The 25877-nt window shown below is 32.1% G+C and overlaps 1 protein-coding gene across 1 annotated transcript; it reads left to right on the top strand.

The window, feature by feature from the left end:
• Positions 1-10908: 10908 nt before the first annotated feature.
• LOC115963726 lies at positions 10909-21329 on the top strand. The gene is made up of 14 exons (XM_031082860.1): positions 10909-10978; positions 12568-12798; positions 13340-13475; positions 13869-14005; positions 14509-14710; positions 14949-15226; positions 15724-15838; positions 16012-16219; positions 16445-16590; positions 16721-16887; positions 18209-18481; positions 18576-18604; positions 19066-19271; positions 19900-21329. Exons 2-14 carry the CDS (start codon positions 12577-12579, stop codon positions 21099-21101), a joined length of 3321 nt encoding a protein of 1106 aa, XP_030938720.1. The 5' UTR covers positions 10909-10978; positions 12568-12576; the 3' UTR covers positions 21102-21329.
• The last annotated feature ends 4548 nt before the right edge of the window (positions 21330-25877 follow it).

Genomic DNA, 25877 nt, shown 5'->3' on the forward strand with positions numbered 1-25877 from the left:
TTTTCACTTTTTAATCTTTACATTTTTTTACTCTTCTTTAACTGTTTTTTCTTCAATAGTTATGATTGAAAGTTTTTTTTTTTTTTCAACTCTCAATTTCAACCACAGAAAGGTATCTAAATCCGAAAACCTTGACTTGTTGTTATTGCTTATATGGACAGTTTAAATGATGCCATTATTTTTATCTAACTTGTCGTTGTCTTTCAATTGTTTTGGACTGATCTAATGATGTCTATAATTTAAATGATGTCAGTTTTTTGACATTGTAGTCCGGACCAAATAATTTTCCAATGAAAAAGGAAAACATGCATGGCTCTACTATGATTGGAAGCTGTCCATGGCATGCACGTGGAAATGTTAATTTCTTCTATCAAATGAAATGAGAAAAAGAGGTCTTTTTATAATCAGTACTGAGGATAACAGTTTATCTAGATAAAAGTAGCTTTGTCTTCCCTGGCCAAATTCTTCATGGCATTGGATAGTGGAGGCAAAATTATTGAGTTTAAAAAATCAATGACGATCACATGGTCCCTCTCTTGATAAACTTATTGACAAGGTTGCTGAAGCATGAAAAACGTGGAAACAATTATAATGCCGAGTAGGATGAAAATGAGCCTATGTTCTTAATTTGCAGATTTCAACTCTGCTACATGGTTTGGAAAACTTGAGAAATTAATTGGAAATGTAAATAACAACAAACAAAGCAAACAATGGATCGATATGTGAAATAAAGCTAGAAGATTTTGTTTTTTTGATTTTGACTTCTCAAACGATATGTATAAGCATTTTTTGTTTGGGAACATCTTATCTAGGAATTTTTTTTGTAAATAACAATAAATATTAAAAAATTTAGTTAATTGTCACATTTTAAAACAATTTTGAAAACTAGCATCTCGAGTGTCTAAAACTCGAGTTCCAAGGTAAAACTCGAGTTTTTAAGTCTCGATTTGTAAGTGAATTAAGTTAAAGTGGCAAAAAAATCAGGCTAAAAATCGAGTTTTAAAAACTCGATTTCCATTAATTGAGAAAAAACGCTGCTATAGGTCTGTAAAACGTCACTATAGGTCTTAAAAACGCCACTATAGGACCCCCTAAACCTGTAGTTATAAAAAATTTTTTGCAGAAAAACGCCGCTATAGGGCTTTAAAACGTCACTGTAAGGCTTAAAAACGCCACTATAGGTGAAATTTTTTTCATGGAAATCGAGTTTTAAAGACTCGAGATCTATGTGGCATTTTCGCACTCGCAAGTCGAGTCTTTTGGACTCGAGTTATAATATGGATCTCGAGTTTCTAAAACTCGAGATGTTAGTTTTCTTAATTGTTTGAAAACGTGCCTAACTTACTATTTTGGATGGCTGAAGGAAGCTGAAATGCACAATACCTCTCTTATCTAGTCTTCTTCTTCTTCTTTTTTATTTTATTTTATATATATATAAATATATATATTTATTGAAATATTACAAATAAAAGGTAAAAGATAAATAGTATAATGAACTGTAGACAAGTTGATAAGAGTGACCTGTTGGACTCTATCCTTGAGCATGTCGCAACTTGCATAGGAAAAAAATATCTTCTTTATCTGCCACATGTCCATTTTGTGGCCTAGCATGCATCTTGTAGGCACGACTTCATCTTCACAACACTTTGATCAGGGCTTAAGCGTCCGTTTGGATGTCGTTGAAAATTGAAAATACTGTAGTAAAATAATTTTTAAATATGTAAATAGTGTCGTAGAATCCATTTTTAATGAAAGTTTTGTTAAAAAAGAGGTTTGTAGATCCTGTGAATAGTGCACGGAATCCATTGAAAAAGCACTGAAATGCGCTTCTCAATGAAAAAAAAAAAAAAAAACAAACAAACAAACGTGAAACACAGACGCACTATGTTTCATCAGTATCCAAACCCCCAAAGAAATCAGTGACTTAACAATATGTTATTTACTTTTTATTTTTATTTTTTTTTGTAGATTGGAAAGGGCGTTAATTGATTTACTCTCTTTACATGAATGAGACAATATTGTGTCTGTCTTTACGTACAAGATCCTCCTTATTATAGGTCAACTTCTAGATGAAAAGTCTTCCAATAAAATTCTTAAGATTTTCAAAGTATAATGAGCCCAAGACACCTAAGGATATGTTTGGAACAAAGGATATTTTGAGAAGAGAGTAGAAGGAAATGTGACCAAAATGTACTTAATTACAATTCAAGTGATTTTCTTTTATCCTTTGTTTGTTTGTTTGTTTGTTTTTTTTTTTTTTTTTTTTTTTTTTTTTTTTTTTAATTTATATTTCTGAAAAGTAAATTTTTTGTGCTCTTTTGGAATTATTTTGCATATCAATATACAATCATTTACGCAAAGCTCAAAGCTCCAATATAATAGTTAGGACTTCAAGATTTAGGTCATATTATAAACCAAAATTGAAGGAAAGATTGATGCTAGTCATAATATGAAACTAAATCATTATGTAAACAAGATTTTTTTTTTTTTTGGCACTAGAGCTTTTTATTTGATATATCAGTAAGAATTACACTAGAGCAGCTATTGTGTTTTTTGGCATTATACAAAAGAAAATTTCTTTGTCCCAAAGTTATTTAATAAATCAAGATTTTGTTCTTTTACTTCTCACTTGATTTTTCTAAAAATATTGAAAAATTACTGACTAGGCTGCTATGTTAACTAAGACATAACTAGACTTTTCCAAGACGAATTGAGATCAAGTGCAATATCTCTGATATAATGGTATTGGATGGTTGAGATTGAGAGTTAAAAAATCTACTTTCAATCTCAACTATTGAATAAAAAATTTCATAAAAAACAAAAATAAAAATAGAAGTGAAAAATTAATGTGAGAGGAAGTGGGGTAATTGCATCTGTACCGGATCCAAATCCTTCAAAGACCTTAACATCCTTGAGCATTACCCCAAAGGGAAAGGTTTTGCTGCATATTTATATGCAGCCATTGTTAAATACAAAGTTATGTGGCAACCAAAAAAATAAAAAATAAAAAGAGAGAACAAATGTCTAAAGTTCACCTGAACATGCGTAATATAGGAATATATGTAGATGCCCGGATGCCAATGCGTAATTGTTGATCTAGACGGTTTTAACTTTTAATGATGTCAGCGTTTTATTCCGCTTGTTGTTGTATTTTTATTGGTCTGAACTACCTAATGATGTCAACAAGCTGATGACGTTGTAGACCGGGCCTAATAATTTTCCAATGAGAAAGGAAAATGTGTGGGTCTGTTTAATCAGTGAGGGTCCAAACTCCGAACTTGGGGCTTTAGGGCTTTATTGTTTTCAAAAAAAAAAAAAAAAAAAAAAAAAAAACTAGGGGTTTTATCATTAAATTTTTGGAAAATGTTAGGGACAAAATAAACTTCACAATTTTTATCACAACTCGACATATGATAAGTTGTAAGCCGTGAAAGTGTGAACTTACCATTTTACCTCTACTACCCACAACTTGTTACGTAGTGAGTTGTGACAAAAATTATGAAATTTTTATCGGACCTAGCGTTGTTCTAATTTTTTGGGTCAGAACGTGCATAATAAAACAGGGGTAGTGATTCAAAAAAAAAAAAAAAGACACGAGAGTTTCTTATATGCCCTTTTATCTATTATCACTTTTTCATTCTTATTTTATGGTATTATTTAATACGTCTAGCTAGAGAATAATATATTGCTAAAAAGGAAAAGTTAATAGATGCCTTGAGGGCATTTGTTTATAAAATATTTTTATAAATTTTATATAAGAAAAAAAGTAAATAAATCTTTTCACAACTTTATATATTCTCATGCATGCATCTTCCTAGTTTAGCATTTGGATAAAAACTACTGCACATACTCTATCGTAAACGCATTTTTTTTAATTGAAATCGTGTTTTCAACTCACGATTTCAATTCAAAAAATGGGTGTGCGTCCATGTGTGTAACATGATGTATAATAAATACTACCCTTTATCTTTTGAGTGATGTTTATTACACACATTTTAATTCACACAGTTTTACATGCATGCTCCAAATAACAGAACTCATATTGCAGTGGAGGAGATCATTTTTTTGTAGCTTTGCAGCAAAGGAGGTCCCTCTATCACGGTGGCTTGTAGTGATGGCCATACTAGTTGTAGACAGTAGAGGAAATGACACTCATGGGCTATGGCTTGTTGGTGATTTCCATAGATTTAAAGAGAGAGAAATTGGTTGGTCAACAATAAAATAGAAAGAAAGGAGTATTGAGATAGGTAGGGTAGGTGGGGAAATTAACTGGGATGACATGTTCTACTTTTTATTTTGGGTAAACCATGAACTTTCATTAAACTAGAAATTAACCATTCTATTACAAAATACATTAGCTCTATCATGAGCTAGAATTCTGTCCACCACAGGCGGTGGAGTCCAAAAAACAACACAAGAATTTAGCGAAGCAGCTCCCATTTTTGTCAATATATCAACACATTGGTTGGCCTCTTGGTAGGCATGGACTACTTGTGTATTAGGGAACACCTTCAACAGGTTCCTACAATCAGTCAGTAAAGGCTCCATTAGCAAATTACAAGTACTGTTTTTCATAAGCAGGACAACTTTGCTACTAGCTAAGATTTAAAAAAAAAAAAAAAATCAATATATTGATAAATTGCCACGTTGTGATCAAGCAACCATTTTTTTTTTTTTAACAGTCAAATATAAGCACGAAACAATGAAATTCTATCTAATAGATGACCAACTAAATTAATATTTGTAGATTTTTTTAGAAGGAAATATATATAGTTAAATATATAATTATAAATTATTAAATTACTAAATAACTATTATAATGTCATCTGTTCGATCATCAGTTCGATCCGATTAAACTAAAAAACTAGGAATCACTCATTTTTTTTCAATTTTTCGATCAACCAATCTAATTTTTAAAACCATTGATAGAAGTACAAAAAGACTTAAGAGAAAATAATGAGGTATCTTTTAAAACTTTTGATTAGATAATAAGTTTAATATATATTGTTTTAAGTCATTTAAAAAATGACACCTCATTATTCTGTTAAACACATAATTAAAAAACTAGCAGAAGTTAACTAGGAGATTAATAACACTTATTTTTTAAACTTTAAGGATTAATAGTGTTCATTTCAAATTTCAGAACCAATAGCACTTAACTTGTTAACTTTAGAAATCAATATTATAGTTTCACCTCTTTCTTTTTTTTTTTCTTTTTTTTTTCCTGAAAAATAGTCTTATCAAGTCAATGCCAATAGTATTTTAGCAAGTCAATACATAAGATTCCTTTTTTTTGGTAAACCAGTATGCTTTGCAATTATTGTTCTTTTGCTTTTTGAAAATTCTAAAGTTTCTAACCTTATAATGTGGGTCTTTTTCTCTTTCCAATTATTAGTGGCAAATGCCAAATGGTGATATGGGGACTACATGAAGAGGACTAGACAAAACGATGGCTACCAAATATAATTTAATAAAAAAAAAGGTACCAAATATAAAGATAACTAGATAAAAGCCACTTTTAACTGGTTTTCTATCATTTTTTCCTGAAAAATTAGATAGTGGAGGCAAAGTTATTAATTTAAGTGACCTTATGGGCCATCTGCCCATTGCCAAATTATTAAAAATTATCAATGAATAAGATCACATGGTCCCTCTCTTGATAAACTTATCGACAAGATGGCTGGAGCCTGAAAAACGTGGAACCAATTAGAATGCCTACTAGGATGAAAACGAGCCTATCTTTTTTGCAGATTACAACTATGCTACATGGTTTTCAAAACTTGAGAAATTAATTGGAAATGTAAACATCAACAACAAAACAAATATTGGGTTGATATGTGAAATAAGGTTGGAAGATTTTGTTTAATCTTTTCCTTTTGACCACTCGAGCGATACATGTAAACATTCTTTGTTTGGGAACAACTTATCTAATTTTTTACTAAAAATACTATAGATAAAAGATAAAATACTAAGAAAAAAAGGAAAAGAAAAAGTAAAGTGGGAGTTGCAATGAGAAAAAAGATGAAAAAAAACATAGAATGAGACAATCAAATAATAGATTTTTGACCAAAAACAGTAATTGGCCCTTGCTCTTTTTTTTTTTTTTTTTTTTTTCTTAATACCAAAAACAGTACCCAGTCTCGTGAAGAATTAGGTAAAAATAAGATTCTTTGCTGTGTGTAAAATGCATCTTGCAGGCGTGATTCATTTTCACAGCACTTTGATTAGGGCTCAAGTACTTCTACCCAATTACAAATAATCTACAAAATTATATAAAAATTGAATAGAAATTACAAGCAAATTTGCATGGAACTAAGCCAACAAAAAAACAACAATCTAACATGTTATTTTGTTCTCATATTTGTTGAGGTTGGAAAGGACATTGGTTTACTCTCTTTACATGAATGAGATAGTGCCTCATGTTTCTACGTATAAGACCCTCCTTATAGGCCAACTTCTAGATGAAAAGTTTTCCAATAACACTCTTTAAGATTTTCGAAGTATAAAGAACCTAAGAAACCTAAGGATATATTTGGATTGGAGGTAAATGTGAGGAGAGGAGAGTAGAAGGAATAAATGTAACCAAAATTTACTTGTTTAGAGTTCAAATGATTTTCTTTTTTCTTTTGTTTGTTGTTTATATATTTTTTTGAGAATGAAGTAAATTTGTTCTCTTTGGAATTCATGACTTGTTGCCAAGTAGTTATGTACTAACTTTCTATACTTAAATTTCCAAACAATGGTTTTAGAGTCGAACATAATTCAAGTTGGTTCCTGCACTATTATAGATTTATCAATATAGTAGATGAACATATGACTGAGTTTTAAACTCCATTTATCAATATACAATCATTTACATAGGCCTCCAAGCTCCAAATAAGTAGTTGATTTAGGTTATATTAAAAATCAAAATTGAAGGGAAGATTGATACTAATCATAATGATACTATTATGTGAATAAGATATATACATACATACACACACACATATATATATATATATATATATATATATATGCACTAGAGCTTTTTATTTGAGAAATTAATCAGTAAAAAACTAAAAATCACACAAGAGCAGCAGCTGGTGTTTTTTCGGCACCATGCAAAAGAAAAGTTCTTTGTCCATCAATCTAGCAGTTTTTTTTTTTTTTTTTTTTTTTTTTTTTTTTTTAAGAGAACCTTAAATCTTATATTTTTCACTTGATTTTTCTAATTTTAAATTCACGTGGGCTCAAAAAATATTTGAAAAACAACTGGCAAGGCTGCTACATTTTGGATTGAGATCCTCTCTCATCCCTCTCACAACATTTTTTTTTTTTTATTTTCACGTTTTTTACATTTTAATCTTTATCTTTTCTTTTTTAATTCTTTTTTATTCAATTGTTAAGATTGAAAGTGGTTTTTTACAACTTTCAATCTCAGCGGGCTTGTTTGGTAAGGTTGTTTGAACAACAATTTTTAGTGTTTAAACACTGAAAATTGTGGCCCCCCAAAAAAATAACATGTTTGATAAGAGTGTTTTTCTTGGAGTGTTTGAGTTACGTTTATCATTTTAAAGTGTTTAAACATTGAATTTATAAAACTCTTCTTATCAGTTTTCAGTTTTTAAATAACATTGTGTACGTTTTTAGACCCCTTGACATAAGTTGTTTAACCTAGTTATTTAACCAAGTGATTATCTAGATAAATTATTTAGTTCTATGTTAACACAATAATATCATATCATGAAAATAATGTGGAAATATAAAGAATACCACAATATGATGACCTAGGAAAACCTAACCGGTAAAAAACCTGGGAAGGATTTAATCTAGCTATCCTCAAGGTAAAAATAGATCCACTATAAAAGAATTGAAGTTTTTGCATTAGAACTTAGACCACTAACATCCTATTGCTACCTTGAATAGAAAACTTATTACCATGATCACGTGACAGCTTCGAGTTCACGGACTACTTCTTTCTTTGATCCACAATAACCACAAGTTCTCCTACTTGTGACTTTGAGAATCTACTCAAAGGTTTTAGATCTTCTTTAAAGTTCGTTATGCAGCAACTGAAGAGATCATCAAGTTCTTGACGCAAATCTTGATCTTGACAACTCTATGTGTGTGTATGAAGGTGAACACCTCTAGATTTCACAAAAAATTCAACACACAACTCTTCAAAGACTTCTTAAACGTAGCTAGAGTTTTTCCTTTTATACTTGAAGTAAAACACTTAACCCTACACGTCATATGGTCTTGGGCTGAATTGGAATTTCTGTAGAAAATTAAATCTACACGAGATTTGATTGATCGAGCCTTGTAAATTTTATTCAATAAATCCTGCAATCACTTAATTCCAATTTTATATTTAATCACACTTTGAGCAAGTCTAAACTTAAACTCTATATTTTGATCATGGTTTGCCAACATAATACATATTGAAGTTCTAATACATTAGTTTTTAAAGTCTTAGAACCTAACACATTGTTCAATGGCATTTTGGTAAATATTTTAAAAACTTTAGGTCTCACTAATTAGACTACACATCATCACTTTAAAAAAACACACACACACACATAACAAACGCATAATTATATTTTTTTTTCACTTTTGAAAAAAAGTTATTAGAAATATAGTACCATTATAGCAAATACATTTTTTACATTATGAATACTTTAAATATATGTTTTCACATTACTTTTTAAACTAGAATTTTTACATTATTTTAAACAACAATACTCAATATGAAGACCTTAACGCCCTTTAGATGTTATTGCCGATCTGAACAGTTTAAATGATATGACATTATTTTTATCTAACTTCTTGTCGTCTTTCAATTATTTTGGGCTGATATTGTCTATAATTTAAACGATGTCAGCATGATAATGTCAGTTTGCTAACGTTGTAATCCTGACCTAATAATTTTTTCCAATGAAAAAGGAAAACATGGCTCTACTATGATTGGAAGCTGTCCATGGCATACACGTGGAAATGTTTCTTCTACCAAACTCGGTATTATCCAGAAAAAAGAACCTCAGGGCTTTATTAATTATTAATTTTCTGGGCTAGAAATGCAGAATAAAACGTGTATAATAGAAAAAAAAAAGTGTATAATTTACACAATTTTATCTAAAAATAACTCATATTAGTCTATATATAATTGTGTAAATTTATAATAATATTATTCATTTTGCTATTAGTTATTTATTTATTTTTATTTATTTAGAGGATGAAGGAAGAGAGTAGATGTTGGTTGTTGTATGTGAAAAAAGAAATAATTAAAAAAAATTAATATTTTAATGAAATGTAGTATAAAATAAATAATCCAATGTGTAGTATTTTAAAAAGTAAGTATATATATATATATATATATATATAAAGTAAATTCTTATATTAAAATAGACAAAATTTTTTACATGAGTTGATACGAATACTCTACCAACCAAGGAAAACTATAAACGAAAAAACAAAGAAAGTTTTACATATGCCCTGCCCCAGTTGGGATTTTTGTCCAGTGCACTACCCTTTATCTATTTCACTTTTTAATCCTTAATTTAATGGTATCATTTAATATGTGTAGCTAGAGAATAGTTTGATGCTAAAAAGTACACAAGCTGGAAAGAGGTAATGAAACTACGGACCATTAATATGTCTTACGTAATCATAATTCTTTTCATTAAAGACATAATAAAAATATCATTTTATTTATTTTTATTTCTTCCCAAATACCAATAATCTAAATTAATAGCAAGTTAAAAATAGTTAGAATTAAATTGACAACTTGAAAAAAAACCATTTGTCATATAGATATTTTTCTTAAGTGAGTTGACGCTAGAGACTAACTTGACAGTAAATTAAAAATAACAATGATCAAATTAATTGTCGGGAAAAAATGAGCACCAAATTAAAAGTGACATCAAAATATAAAGACCAAAATAATAATTTTGCCTAAGTTAAGATGTTAACAAAAAATAGCCAATCCAAGTTCCAAATGCACTATTCGTATTTGCAATTTTGCATATACCTTATGCGTTTGGAAATTGTTGAAAATTTTTTTTTTTTGTTCTTTACTTTTTGTCTCAACATATTTTTGCCAATAATTTTATTTAGCTTTTTAAAAATAAACTATTTTTTTCTAACATATTTAACATACCGTGTCATGCTTACTTCTTTTGGCAATGTAAAATTAACTCAGTAAGGGCATCTCCAGTAGCTTTTCCAAATTTTTGTACTGTTTGGAGAATAAACAGTGACATTTAACTTTTACCTACCCACTTTTCCAAATACATTTTCCAACAGATTCTCTATCCCATTCTCTATCTCATTTAAATATTATTTCTTCATTCATTCTTTATTCTTTTTTTATCATCATTTATTCTTTCTATATTCATTCCCAACAATTATATTTTTCAATTAAAAGTGTTATATTCACAACATTTTTCGCAATACTTTTACAAGAATCACATCAAAATCTTATGTGGAAAATTGTTACTAGTTCTAATTTGAACCCACTGCTGAAATTATATTTTTACTCATCAATATTAGCTAATAACAATATGTTACTTAAAATGTATTGTAAAAATATTGTAGTAGAATTTCTAAATTGTCATTTTTTTTTTTTTTATATAATTTTTCCTTTCTTTCTTGCTATCATCCATAAGTTTCTTTTTTTACTTTTTTTTTCTCTTGATTTTTCTCCACCACACAAGTATACCCATATATCCCTATCCTCTCCCTTTTTTCTTTCTCTACTTTCCACTTTCTAGAACCTCCCCGTCTCTTTCTTTCTCCAGCTCTCTTTCTCAAACTTTTTTTTTTTTTTTTTTTTTTTTTCATTTTCTACTTGATTCCAACACATTATCCAGCTTTCTTTGTAATAAGAAACAGAGAAAGAGGTAGAGAGAGAAAGAACAGATGGGGTAGATGGCTCCGCTCCACCACTGCCGCTCGTCTTTTGCCCCACCACTGCTCGCCGTCCTCCCCACCACCAGGCTGGGTCAGATTGGCTTCTTCTTCTTCTCCTTTTTTTTTTTTTTTTTTTTTTTTTTTTTCCATATTTGCTTGTTTTGATTCAACTTTATTTTAAGAATTGGATTTTGTTTTGTGTTTTGTGTTTGGATTATGTGAGAAACGGAGAGAATGAGAGAAAAAAAAAAAATCCGGAGGAGAGAGAAAGAATTGATATAATAGTAGCTGGGATAATTTTTTAAGCAGAAAAATTGATTTGGAGTTGCTACTGTGTTGGTGGGAATATTAAAAGTTGCTTTTAAACTGTGTGTTGGTGGGAATATGAATTAAGCTGGATACTACTTAGAGCCCCTTAAAGTAATGAGAAATGTTTGTTACACACTTGTATTAAGTTTTAGCCTATACTAATTGTCTAGGGTCATGCTAACAGATGTTCTTAGTGCAATTGTTAATAAATCATAATATAATAGTTTTAACATCATTTTTATGAGAAATATAAAAAGATATCAGTAAAATTACTCCCTCCGTCCTAGTTTGTTTGTCCTCTATTTTATTTTGGGATGTCCCAAAATATTGTCCTATTTATAAAAATAAAAGTTATTAATTTACTAATGTTCTTATTATACCCCTACTTTATTTTCAAAACTATTTGAGAAGAAAACTAACAAATATTTTAAAAAATCAATCTAATTGGGCACCTTTTTAGTTGCCTCATTAAGAATAACTCTTTAAAAAAAAATTGATAAATTTATTTAAGGGTAGTTTTGTAAACTTATAAATTTTTATAAGGCAGACAAAACAATAAATAATTTTCTCTTAAAAAGTTTGACTTTTCAAACAGAACAAACAAATTGGGACAGAGAGAGTAATTGTTTTATCATTGTCTCATAAAATGTTTCTAAAAATAGTTCTTAAACCAATGTCTTTGGGACATTCATTAACATTTCCTAATTATCTATAGCCAAAAACACCACTAAATGCTTATTTCTTGTCTTTTACATGTCTGTCTTCATTCTTCTTTCTTGTCTTTTACATGTCTGTCTTCACTATTTTAATATAAGAACATATTTGTTTCCTATTTTACATATTCACTTTTCAAAAACCTTACATCATATTATATATTTCACACATTTAATTAAAATATCAATTTTCTTAATTTTTTAAATTTTGTATCTATTTTCACGCGTAACACTACCATTTACTTTCTTCTTCTATCTTCAAGATATGTAAAGAAAGAATTAAAAACTAAATACAAATTGACTAATATCAATGTAAATTTATAGTTATACTTACGGCAACGAGGGTGAGTTTTTAGCTTAATTGGCTAAAGTTTTGTCTTTTTATTTTATTTATTATTATAATATAAGCGCTAATGCAAGTCATCTTCATATGTCACTCGCTCACCTCATGAACCACTAAACAGTCCAAACTCATCTACCAGTCATTATATAATATATTTTCTATCAAACTAATCTCTTTTACAACAACACTGTCCCCGAACAATGTCCTGCTCTCGCTGTTCAATTTATTTTATTTTATTTTTTATTTTTTTATGGTTAACAGGCCCCACAAATGTGTTTCTTTTGGTTATAAATTGTTGGCCTTTACATGTCTTAGACTTCAATAATGGTTTACTCCGAAATGGGCTTGCTCAAGCTTCCATTGGTGGTTTTACTTTGCTCGGTTTTTTCTCTTCTGAGTTTCAAAGCACTCTGTGATGCCTCAGAGCTCACTGTGAAGTTCTCGGAGACTCCCCAAGCATTCTCACATTACAACTCAACCACATTCGTCTTTGAAGTACTTGTGGGTGGGAGTGGCGCTTGCACCAATTGTAATATCACTTGCAAGGTACGTATAAGCTCTAGTAATACTTTGAGCTAGTTTTACTTGGCTTTTGCTTTGGGTGCTCTGCTCTCTCTCTTTCTCTGTCACGAGTTTATATGTTTCGTGGTACTGTACTTAATTAATGTAAGGGAGTTGGTTGATTTCAGAGAGTGATTAGCACTTCTTTCCACTCTGTAAGGATGTAACGAGCTTAAATTTTCGCTTAGAGTTTAGACTAATCAAGAAAACTATTTGGAATTCAGTTTATTCATATGTACATATTTTTGTATTTTTTTGTAGTTGATAAGATTATTATAATGAACGATTACTCATATACTTGCTATTTAGTCATATTCTTCCTGGTGCCAAACTAAATTATTGGATTTTTTTTTTTTTTTTGCTTTGCTTTGCTTTGTGTGTGTTTTGCTTTCTAACTCAATGGTAAGTGGGAAGTGAAAAACTGCAAAAGCTCATCATGATTTGATTTATTGGGAAAACTTTGGATTTTCTCTTGATGTCCATTTGGCTTGTTCCACAAAATAATAGGTTAATAAACTTGTTGCAGCTGGATGATGGCATTGCTTCGAATTGTGAAAGTAGGATGGTTTCGTATGCAGACTTGAAGGATGGAAATCATACATTTGAGGTTTGCCCCAACGGGTCTCAAGGAGTTGGCTGCGGTAGCTATAACTGGACTGTTGGTTAAGAACCTTCCTTTCTTCCTTTTATTCTTTTTCTAATTGTTATTATATTTTCATCAATTACCACTCAACTTCAAATAAGACCTTCTTGCTTGAAAGTCTTCAACAGTTATGTCTATGAAGAAATGTTTCCCCTCCCATGAGCTTATATTGTGTTCTTCTTTAGTACCCAATTTCTAATTTAACAAAACCCATCTACTCAATTTTAAATTTTTTGTGAACTGCATGTATTTAACCTTTCTATTCTTATTCTGAAGACTTAAACACGCCCCCACATTGAAGGTTAGTTTGAGACTTTATGATGTAACAATCCAGTTTAGCTTTTCTTGCATTCATGCTGACTTATACTTTGTCTGTAAATTAGCTGATTCATATTATACCTTAACTTTGCAGATACAGTCCCGCCAACAGCAAATATCACCGCCTCAACTAATTTCACAAATGCTCTGATTGTTCCTATAAATATATCTTTCAGTGAGCCCTGTACTGGTGGACCAGGTTTTGTATGTTCGTCTGTGAATGTTTGCAATGTGAGTAGGTAGCTAACAAACATGTAAAAAAGCCTTTAAATTGATTTTATGTTCTCTCTTTGATTCTTGCATTATTCTAGTGTTTCAGAATTGTGGTTTTTGGTTGATTTGTCTCAACCTTGCTATTATTGAAGTTTGGCTTTGGTTAATTTGAGAAAGATAAAATGGAGTTCTCTCTATTGTAATGGAGTCCACATACAACAAGCAATTATGGTGGATTATCAGATCTTTGGTCATGAATTTTTATAAGATCTTTTCCATAAGGATATTCTATAATAACACCGCTTGAAACACTTATCAATGTATGATATAATCATCTTTTTAAAATTTTTGAATTACTGACAAATGTCTTGAAATTCCTCATATGGAACTGTCCACCATGTTAATAGTGTAGATGTGTAAATCGAATTCCATAATCTAGGTTCTCTGACTAGTTATGCTGTCTAGACTGAATAATAAACTGAATTCTAACATTTTCATCACTTTTGGAAAACTCTTTACAGCTTTTGGTTCATGGTGCTGGCAAAGTTATACCAAACTCGCTCAAAATTCTACAGCCGAACCTCCAATATTCTGTCCTTGTGAATTTATCATCCACTGCTCAGTATGGGCGAGTGATTTTGATAATGGATAAGAATTTTTGTACTGACAGTGCAGGGAACAAATTTGAAAGAAACAAGAATTCTAATTTCACTCTGCGTTTCGGTGAGTGGTTTTTATTTCAGGAAGAGTTATAAGTGACATGTCCTTTCATATCTATTCTTGTTTGTATCTAATTGATGCCTTGAACTTACTTATTGGCAATTTTTATCATAATAAAATGAATAATCTGGACTGTTTATGTAGCTGACCTTGTCTAATTTGATTGATTGATTGTTGTTGTTGTTGCTGCTGCTGCTGTTGTCAATGTGTTCTTTACAAGTTCTGTTCATTAATTCTACAGATAGACGAACTATGGCTGTCAACTTAACTACTCATGTTCCCGGAAGGCAACTTGTACTTGACGACGCTAATGGTGAAACTAGACTGGTGCTAGCAACTAATAATTGTGTTAAACTAAGGATCTGTATAACCTTTCTAGTGCCAGTTCTCAACTCATCTGCCGAAATTTTAAAATCTCTTGAACCGGAAATTTTATATTCTCTCCCAAAGCGTCAGGGCAAGCTTCTTCCTCTGAATGTCAGTAAAGATGATCCTGGGCATCGCAGATTTGAATTTATGGTCAGATGGTTCTCACAAACTTATTTTATTTTTCAGCAATGAGAATAGAAGTTGGTTCATAGGTTAGGAGCCTGTTTAGTTGTCCTATGAATTTGGAATGGCTCATTTATTTATTTATTTTATAATATGTAATGCACATCATCATCTTGAATGGGGTCACTTGGAAACATTGGAGCCATTAATTGTATTGGGAAAGTTAAATCATTTTAAAAAATTTTACATGGTTGCACATCTTGAACTTTCCCCTAATATAAAATGCAAAAGGGTATTGATTGTCACACAGTCATTATTGTACATCATATATACACACTACAAGCTTCATGTTTGAAATGTGGACTTCCTTAAAAAATATGAATATTGCATGTGAAATTGTAGACGTAGTGTGTACAAAGCGTACATTATGTGTGTGTGAGAGAACATTTATAGCTATTTATATCTCTAGGGCGTATTTTTCTCATACCTTTTCTTGCTTATTAATTTTCACTCTCTACTTTCAGGTTGATGGATGTATATCTGGCATGGCTATAGTCACAGTAGGAATTGATGAAAACTCTATAACAAGCATACATGGGACTCCAGTTTCCAAAGTTGATCCTATTACTTTCCTATTTGGTACGGTTGACAATAGTTTACAAGTGTTACAAGGAGAAAATAAATTATCTGTTTGTGGAAAGCTTTAGGTGTATTAAAAAAAAAAAGAAGATTATATGCAATCAGGAAAGCTTTATATTTAAATGTATATTTGTTGGGAGTTTCCTCCTTATGGATATAATTGTGACCTTCAGATTCTTTGAGGCCTGCTCCAATGTTGATTACACCACGTTCAGATTATCTGATGCCTGAGATAAGTACACCCCCTTCAGATTTTCTGGGGCCTGATGTAAATTTTCTGAGGACAAGAGAACACAACATCTTTTTGTGGATAGAATTCAAGGAGCCTGTATTTAACTTCAGCGGTTCTAAAATATCAATCAAAGGAGGGGAATTAGTGAGGCAAGTCATTTCTGGTTACCTTTGTGTCTAAGTATATTAACCAGTACATGAACACATACATCACACACATAATGAACCCACACACAATTGAGAAACCATGATGACGAACTTTTTACATACCATTTGGGTTCTTGATGGAAATACTATTTCAATCGGTATGGCATATTTACTCTTGACATATTTTCATTTTTGTTCCTTTCCAATGATGGTTATTACCATTTTCAGCTTTGACGGAGGAGAAGGTAAAAAAAAATATGCTGTAGAGATAAATGTAACTGACGATGTCGTATCTGTAAAAGTTCCGGAAAATGTAGCTCATGACGTTGCTGGAAACAAAAATCTAGCTTCCGAAACTCTACTAGTAAGGCCATGTAAGGGTTCTCACTCTTATCTCTTGTTGTCAGCTCAATTGTAGTCCAACAACTAAGCCCTAGATGACACTTTTGAGCTCTTTAATTTTCTTATTTATTTACTGATGTAAGGTTAAAAATATATATACAGATTCTGTGCCCATAATATCTATTGTAATTTCTACGTTTGCAACTGCTTCATTTGTGGCGACATCTATTGCTGCCGGGTTGCTTACAGCTTCAACTGCAAGCCTTTCCTCTATTGGGACATTTTCTCCACCATTTCCTTCTCTTCCTGATCCTGCGAGTAATCTTTTTGTATGATATCTAACTCATTTGAACTGTTATTTCATTAATTGATTATTTAGTTATACCATGATCATATGTAGCCTTTTGACAATCAAGTAAAATAATTAGAAATACTGTGGAACAAATTGACCCTTTTCCTCCTATAAAAATAATTTTCCTTGATATCTTATACATAAAATCAATCAATATATATATAAAGCAGAGCCCTCATGTGAGAAAGTATGAGGTTTTGTCAAGTGACACATTTTATACAAAAAGAATTGAAATATTCAAATGCCACATCAAAGACAAGAACAAATTAAATATTGACTTTTTGTTTCATTTAGTTCAATGTCTCAAGACTTTTCTAATTAACAAATAAATATTCTTTGTATCATTTGGTTCAATGTTTCAAGACTTTTTGTTCCTCACACATACACACAATACTCTTCGCATTTTAATTCACCATGTTCACCTCTTGCACTTCTACCCCTTTATATATCTACCCCCTTCATGCCATCCCATGTCAAATACACACAAACCAAAAACGATGTTATTTACCTTTGATCTTTCAATGATACCTTCCTAACTCTAACATTGTTGTCTCATCTAATCCTAACCCATTTGAGTTGGTTACAACCAAGGAATAGGGGGCTTGCATTTTATATTGAATGACAACGGCAATTACGATTTTGATGTAAAAGTCAATGTTGTGGATTTTTGGGTTTTGTAAATGGTGTAATTATCTATGAGTGTTTGAGATATATATTTTGTTTTAGAATTAAGAAGAAAGAGAAAGACACATTCTATATAAACTTTTATTCTATAATATTCCTCTAAAGTTTTTTTTTTTTTTTTTTCCCTTCTCATTACTTCAATTGAATAATTATAATGGATCTATATGTACAATTTATAATTGTTGCTTTCTATGATGAACTCATTTCTAATAAAGTTCTATAACAATTATGCTATAATATATATACAACATTTTCTAAAACCATCTTACATAAAACATTATAACATTATCCATGCATCGCATAGGTAACTTACTAGTTTAATATATGATTGAGCTCTCTAAATATTTTCATTGTTTTGAGACTTTTGACCATGTTATTCTAATATTGGCAATTTGGATTAAAGAGAGAGAGAGAGAGAGAGGAACAAATAACAATAGACCCTCCAGAAAGCATCATTCTTGTAGACTTAATCAAACTTTATATATGGTTTTTGGCGGGTAGATTAGTGTAACATACTATCATTTAAGTATCCTATAAAAATAACTTATCAAACCTTACGAACTGCATCATTCTTGTAGAACTAACTAGCATTTTTCCTTTTCTCTTTCATACAGAGAATGGCAGGCCATATTCAGGTTTTTGCATTATCTAGATGGTTGGGAGTGCCACTACCAGTGGAGTATTATGAATTTTCAAGAGGTATGCAATGGAGCATTCCCTACTTCAGGCTTCCCTGGGAAACTGGGCGCACTCACTCAAGTGCTCCTGCCAACTCAAATCCTTCCAGTTCTAAAATTCATGATTCAGGAATTTTCCTGGGTGTGCAGCATAAGCCTATTCCCAAATTACAACGGTTGAGTGCAGATGAAATTAAAAAATTCCTTACGGTCTGAAACTTCTACTTTTTTCTGTGATTTGCTTTTGACTTCTTTAATCATACAATGAATAAAATTTGTGATAGAATGCATTGTACACCTGCAGAATAGTGGACCAGACCCTGTTTCGGACGGGTAAGTTATGAGGCCTCTTATTTCTATCTATTACATGCACTTGCATATGGATTTTAGAGACAGTAAAAAAAAAAAAAAAAATATTCAATTTAGATTTTTTTTTTTTTTTTTTTGCTCAAAAAATATTCGATATAAATAAGAAAAACTATGAAAGCGATAAAGGAATATTTTGTCAATTTTAAAAGAACTGTATAATGGAAATTAACTAATTTTGGGAATGGACCATTTGTTATGCTAGTTATTTAGATGTAGAATTTTGTGTAGGTTCTATGAAAAATTAAAACTATTCATGCTTTGAATTATTTCAAATTATTTATCAAACCAAAAGGGCAAACTTGATACTTAATTCCCTGTTATTCATTTCTGTTTAATTCGTGAATTCATCATTTGGATTTTGAAGTGCCACAAACAGACTCATTTATTTTTTAGTGTAATATCTTACTAGATTTTGTCTCGTGTAGGTGGGAGGATTTCAGCAGAACCATGTTTTGGTTAGCCATAATTGGTGGCAGTTTAATACTACTGCATGCTTTACTCCTTACCATCCTAAAATTCAGGAAGCAAAGGCAAAGGGGTTATGGAGTACTCGCATTCCCAAGATTTGAAATATTCCTTGTTAATCTTGCAGTGCCTAGTATTTGTGAGGCCTCTACTGCTCTAATTAGAGGTAACTAGAAAGCCTGTTTCCTTCCCCAACATATGAATCCTTAAATATGCATTTATCATGCAAAATCTGAGTTTCAAAGGACAATTATGTTGCTGGCTTTTGTTTTACTAATTGCTAACCCCATATTAGCTTATTTAAACTCATTACTTATATTGAATTCATTAATCAAGGAATTGCCTATTTCTCATTGTGATATGCCATAGAATGAGCTATGTTTTTTTTTTATTTTTTTTTTTATCGAGTAATTTTTTCTGCACTACTTTCCAAATATGTGATGGAATTGTGGCCATGTTCCTGTCTTGTTCAGATAAGTCTTAAGGACTTAATAATTATCATATTGGATGGCACCGAACTGGTCTAGAGTCCCATCTCCTCACATATTTAAGAATTGCAATACAACTGATGTTTCACATTGTCTGGACATTAACTCAAATGACTTCTCCATGCATGACAACATTCATAGGCATAGTTATTTGACTGCATCATATCAGATATATGCAAATGTGTATCTAGAACCAAATTCACATTTTTTGCACATTTACATGCTTTTTATCATTGGTTTAATGCTAAGAACTTCAAGTACTACATAACTACGTGGCTTAATCTTTTCTCACTTTTGTGAATTAAGGAGGAACGACATCAGGGATTGTAGTTGGCACTCTGATTCTGGTTGCTGTGTCTTTTCTACTGCTAGACTTGCTTTGGTTCCTCTCTACCAGTATTACATTTGCTAAGCGAGTTCTATACAAAGAAGATAATCAAGTGATTCAAGTAGGACAGCGAAATCCCAGAATAGCCCAAGTAACTTTGGGTCCTGGTAATGAAGGCCGGTGGACATCAAACAGGAAACAGAACTCTGATTGCCTAACCATGTTAGTGCCTTTATTCGAAGATTTAAGAGGACACATTCTCTCTGCCCCGGATGACGAAGCTGGAGGGGGTTCTGGCGGCACTGACTTGGCTCTACCGAGTTCAGCACAAAGTATGTCCCGTTCAACCCCTACAAGATCAAGTACTGTAGCAACTCCGGCAGTCCCATTGACATCCAGCACAAGTGCTCATACACATGGTGATTATCAGATCATTGCCCCTGATGACAAAACTGAAGAGGTAAAGGTTTCTGGGGGCAGTGTTCCTACACATGTAGAAGCATCTTCTATCCAAATTCTGTTTATGAAACTCAGAATATACTACACATTGATTGAGTCCGTGAGACGGGTTTTGCTAGGGGCTATGGGAGGTGCCTATAAGAACACTTGGTCTTCTACGATTCCCGTTATAATCTTGTTATGCATCACTTCTTTGCAGCTCTTCTTCCTTGTTCTCGAGAAACCATTTATTAAGAGACGAGTTCAATTGGTTGAGATAATCTCAGTTGCTAGTGAAGTATGTTTATTTGCTCTCTTTTTGGTTCTCGTGGACAAGGAATTGTCAACCAAGCAAGAGACTATAGTTGGAGTGTCCATGCTTGTACTTTTCCTGATGGGATTTTTACCACAGATTGTGAATGAATTGTATGCTTTACGCAGACAGATAAAGCACCTAGACAATAATGAAAAGCGTTTTCGAACTGGTTTGAGGATAGCTTCATTTGGAATTCGTCTGTTTTTCATCTCACAGGATTCTTTGCAACAGCTAGAATGTTTTGGGGATAATGTGCCTAATGACACTGGTGGCCAAGGGGGTGAAGGGTCGACTAATGACACTAGTGGCCAAGGGGATGAAGATACTAATGCAACCGAAAGGAACAGGAACTCTGGGAGAAGGAACAAGAACCCTAAGAACAGGAATAGGAACAGGAACTCAGAAACTACTGTGCTAGAAAAATAATGGTTAAACCAACTAGTAAAGGCTGTTACAAACTATTTGGGGATTGCCTGAGATGATTTGAAGATGGCAATTAGCAATGTGACCCATTAGAATCGTTATTTGATTTATTAGGTGTTATCTTAGTTGCTTAATTAGTTGTTATTTGATAAGCATGTGTGTAAGGCTTCTGTAAAAGCTAATGAACATAATATTCGATTATTAGAATGTTTGTGATAAAAATCAAACTTATATATGCTTGTTAGGAGGTCCTGGTAACCCCTTAATGCATAAACATAAAATTTCTTTGACATTTACTTTTCATATTTCTATCTTTTTCTCACCATATCCAGATCCCCACGTGAGAAAAAAAGGTGCAGCTTGCGGCCAAGGGGGTCATAATTGAAGAGAGAGGAGAGAGAATGTTTTAATAATCTATATTTATATTGTTGGGATATTTAGACTCCGGTTGATAGAATTAACAAGTTTTAAACCCAAGTTATTAATTAGATTTATTATGAATAAAACTTGTTAAAATAAATAAACATTAATATCATGTTAAAATCATGCATAACGGAAAAATATATAAGAGAAAATATGATGACCTAGGAAAACCAATGAAATGAACTAGTTTTACAATAAAAAACTTCGGGGGAAACCTTCTCAAAAAGCAATCCACTATAATAAAGAAAAGTTTAAGATCTAGTACAAAATCTTTGTCCTTAGATTCTGCAATCCCCGTAGATAAACTTACAGTAGAAACCTTCTACTACTTCAGAACTTTTGAACTCTTCAATATATGAACGCCACCCTTTTTGCACAGATTTCAGTATGTGACTAACTAATGATGCACAGCTTCCAGTACGTTACTAACACACCAACTTGAAGAAGATGTTGGTTGCAAAGTTCTTCACTTCATCAACAATGAAGATGAAGAAGCACTTGGTTACAAAACTCTAAGGCGCAAAGACGCAGTAGCTTCTTTTAGAGAGAATAAAGCATCAGTCACCTTTTGCATATGTTCTCCTTGTATTTTCTTATGTGACGGCTTTTAAAATAAGCCTTATATATGTCTAGGGTTGTGAGAAAAGAAACCCTATACAAATACATAAGCATGGGCCGAAAATCATAAAAATTGATTTTTGTAATTCTCGATAGATAGCTATCTGTTGAGCTATTTGTTGCGAGCTATCGAGAGGTATCGAACCTATCTGTTACGAGCTATCGAGAAGCTATAGAGCATCCAAAAGGTTTCTCGATAGATAGAAGTAGCTATCGAGAGCTATTGAGAATGTGATAAAAGGTAGCTGAAGGGTCTCGATAGATAGCCTAGCTATCAGAGGTATCGAGAGTTGTTGAGCTTTAATGAATCATCACTTCTTCACTTATTTCTTGGACAGATTTGCATGGCTTCAATACTTGAACTTGAAACCTTGTTTCTTGAAGTATTAAATACATCCTAGATCTACCCAATTACAAGTAAAGTGCATTTTGTCAAAAAATTAGCCAATTACATAAAATATTGATATATGTTCCTAACATGATCCACATATGTCCTAACAATCTCCCCATTTGGCAATCCGTGACAAAACCACAACAAACAAATGAACATATGAGAGAAGTCATAAATCACTTAACTCATACTCACTTGTTGAATACAATAAAATTTATCCTAACACAAACTCTTGAAAAACTTTGCAAGAAGACTTTGACAACCTGTATTTCTGAAATACTTTAAACAAAACTCATTACGGCATCTTAGTGTGAAATAGAAATAAAAGATTGCGTACAATAATAAAGAAACCTGTGTATAAAAAGAGAAAAGAAATAACACATGGAGAGATAGGTGAAATGTGATAACAGCATCATCATATATATATATTAGAGATAAGTACAATGTTTTCTGTCACCAAAGTGGTCACAAGACCAATGTACAAGAAGAAGGAAGTAAGCACTTCCCCTAACAAGATGAAACACATCTCCCCCTTACAAAGACATTTATTTCTCCCCCTAACATGTAGAATCTTAAAAAGAAACCACATTTTCTCCATAATGTCTCCCCCTTTTTGTCGTGATTGACAAAGGGTACAAGAAGCTAGAAAGTTTCGCCTGAGAAACATAAAGATGATCAAGGATGATCCAGGGGGCACAAGAAATCTATATAAATGCATGAATGTAATGAAACAAGATGCTATGGATGACAAGCAAATAGAAAGATGCAAAACATGTGAAAAACAAATCTCTCAACAAGAAATATGTCATGCTCATAGATTCAAAACACACACACACACACACACACACACACACACACACACACACACACACTAAACAAGTATAACCAATTTTATATTTCAAAAACAGGTTAAGACAATTTAGTGAGCATACATTAATACATGTATTCCTTGTGATGACCAAATCACATTGTACCTGCACATGTATCAAAAGTAGCAAAGAATATTACGTGTTGTATGTGAAAAATATCGCAAGATTGCATAAGTGTCTACATGTTATGACGATTTGAGATATGAGAAAATCACTTTAACTCATACACAATTATAACTGTTTGATAGAGACTATCACCTTCGAGGTACATCCTATAACTCTCACATCTCCTAGAAGACACGCTTGTAATCATATATAAAGCATTTTGATTTTTTTTGCTTTTTATTTTTCTTTTAAGCAAACCATGCATGGGCATATAAGAGATAGAAAAGAAATACTCAATTATGTTAAGCATTTGACATTCCACTTTTGCTATATCGAAGCATACAAATGTCATTTCATGATTGGCGGGCAAAAATGGTGAGATGGTTATTTATGCCTTTCTCTTAGGATTTTCTAGTCCTTCCTGTCAAAAAGAGTAATGCGAGTGTTAAGCACAAGAGATTACTTAACTTTACTCATCACAAACGCGAGCCACAAAGCTCACTTGCTTATTTGTGCATAGAGATGCTCATTTAAGTTACAAATGATACAAAATTTAGAAAACTTTGTTTTAATAGTCATTCAAGGTACACAAGTACTAATGAACACAAAACACACACTATTTTTGTATTTTTTTTATTTTTATTTTGATTTTGAAAAAAAAAAAAAAAAAAAAAAAAAAAAAAAAAAACCCCTAAACAACCAAACAAAAAACAGACAAACAACATGAATCATGAAAGAAAGATGTAGACGCATGAAAGCATGATTCCAAAAGCAAATAAGAAATCAAGCAAAGAGAGTACTACTTTAGATAGAAAGAATTAAAGTAGAAGACAAACAAAAAAGACAATTAAGTCAGGTTCTTTTCTCACCTATACAACACGAGTCTTTGGCTATGAAGATGAAAAGGCACATGTCCTAATATGTCTACTAAAGGACATAGAAGAATTAAAATTCTCCTGAAATTAAGTTAAAAAGCTCAAGACTTTTAATAACTCTCTAAACAAAGGTGTAGGTTCTTGAGGGGAAACTTGTGATCATTTGGACAGTTGCTTTTGAGGATACAACTTAAAGCAATTAGGACGAATGTGTCCAGAAATACCATAATGGTGACAAACATGAGGTCTAACAAAGGATTTAGAATTAGTCAAATCAATTTTGGATTTCATACCTTTATCACCTTTCTCAGATTGGGGCATAAAGATAGTCCTTGATCCAGAAGCCGTGGAAGAGGAGGGACCGAAGGAAACAGCATATCCTAAGCTAGTCTTATCAAAACTAGGATTTTGAGCACTCAATACCTTATCAAATTTTGCACTAGACATCCTCTCTATTTGAGTTCTAGCTTGACTAAGCTCAACCTCAATGTTCTTGACCTTCTCTTCTAATGAGGTGTTCTCCATAACAAGGGTCTCAACTAACCTTGTAGTCTCATCTAGTTTGACTAACAGATCAGCTTTTTCAGTTTTTATCTCATTAAGCTCTTTTCTACAAAGATGAGAAGTCTTTTTAGATTTTATAAATTTGGTACATAGCTTATCATAGGCTTCCTAAAGGGTTATCTTGCAATTAGATACCCTACATTTAGGTGGGATTTATGTAAAGGTTCTGTGTGAGAGAGTGTGAAGAAAACTCAATATGTGTGCAATCAAAGGAGTCTTGTGACTGGATTTCGCGACTAACTCGTGATTGACAAGTCACCAAAGTGGCAGATGTGTGAAGTATGTAGGGGAGTTAAAGGGTTACAACAGTTGGAGCACTACAAGACAAAATAGACAGTCTGGCCAGACAGTTAGCTTGCGACTCAGACTCATGACTTGTTCCAGTCGCGAGGTTGAGTCGCCAGAATGCCCTGTTTGGATGGAAACTGACTTTTCGCATTCCTCACACACACTACTATAAATACCCTTCTACCCACGAAATGTAGAGTTCTTCCAGAGAGAATTTTGAGAGAAAAATCCTAAAGAAAACAAGATTGACTCATCCACAATCTTTATCATTTGATTCTCCAAATTCCTCTACTTTTACCCTCTCTATTGACATATCCTTGAGAGGTACATTTTGCCAAATCCTTATCTCACCTTACTCATATCAGTGAGGAGGTATTTTAGTGCTTGGGAAGCAATTTAGAGAGGATCAATTTACTTGGTTGATGCAATGGGCATATTGCGGGATCCGGGAAGCTAAAGAAGACATGGTTCGGCGTAACCCTGTTGGAGTAGGAAGCTTGGAGGGCTTAGGTGCACTAGATAGATTAGGCTTGGAGGGTCTTCTACTATTCATGTATCCCAACTATATTCTTTAGTGGATCATTTGATCACTTGGAAGGCGGCAGAGAGGTTTTTCGCCGAGTTCTTTAGTTTTCTCTTTGATAAC

This window comes from Quercus lobata, chromosome 10 (assembly GCF_001633185.2).
Source record: "Quercus lobata isolate SW786 chromosome 10, ValleyOak3.0 Primary Assembly, whole genome shotgun sequence".
NCBI lineage: Eukaryota > Viridiplantae > Streptophyta > Magnoliopsida > Fagales > Fagaceae > Quercus > Quercus lobata.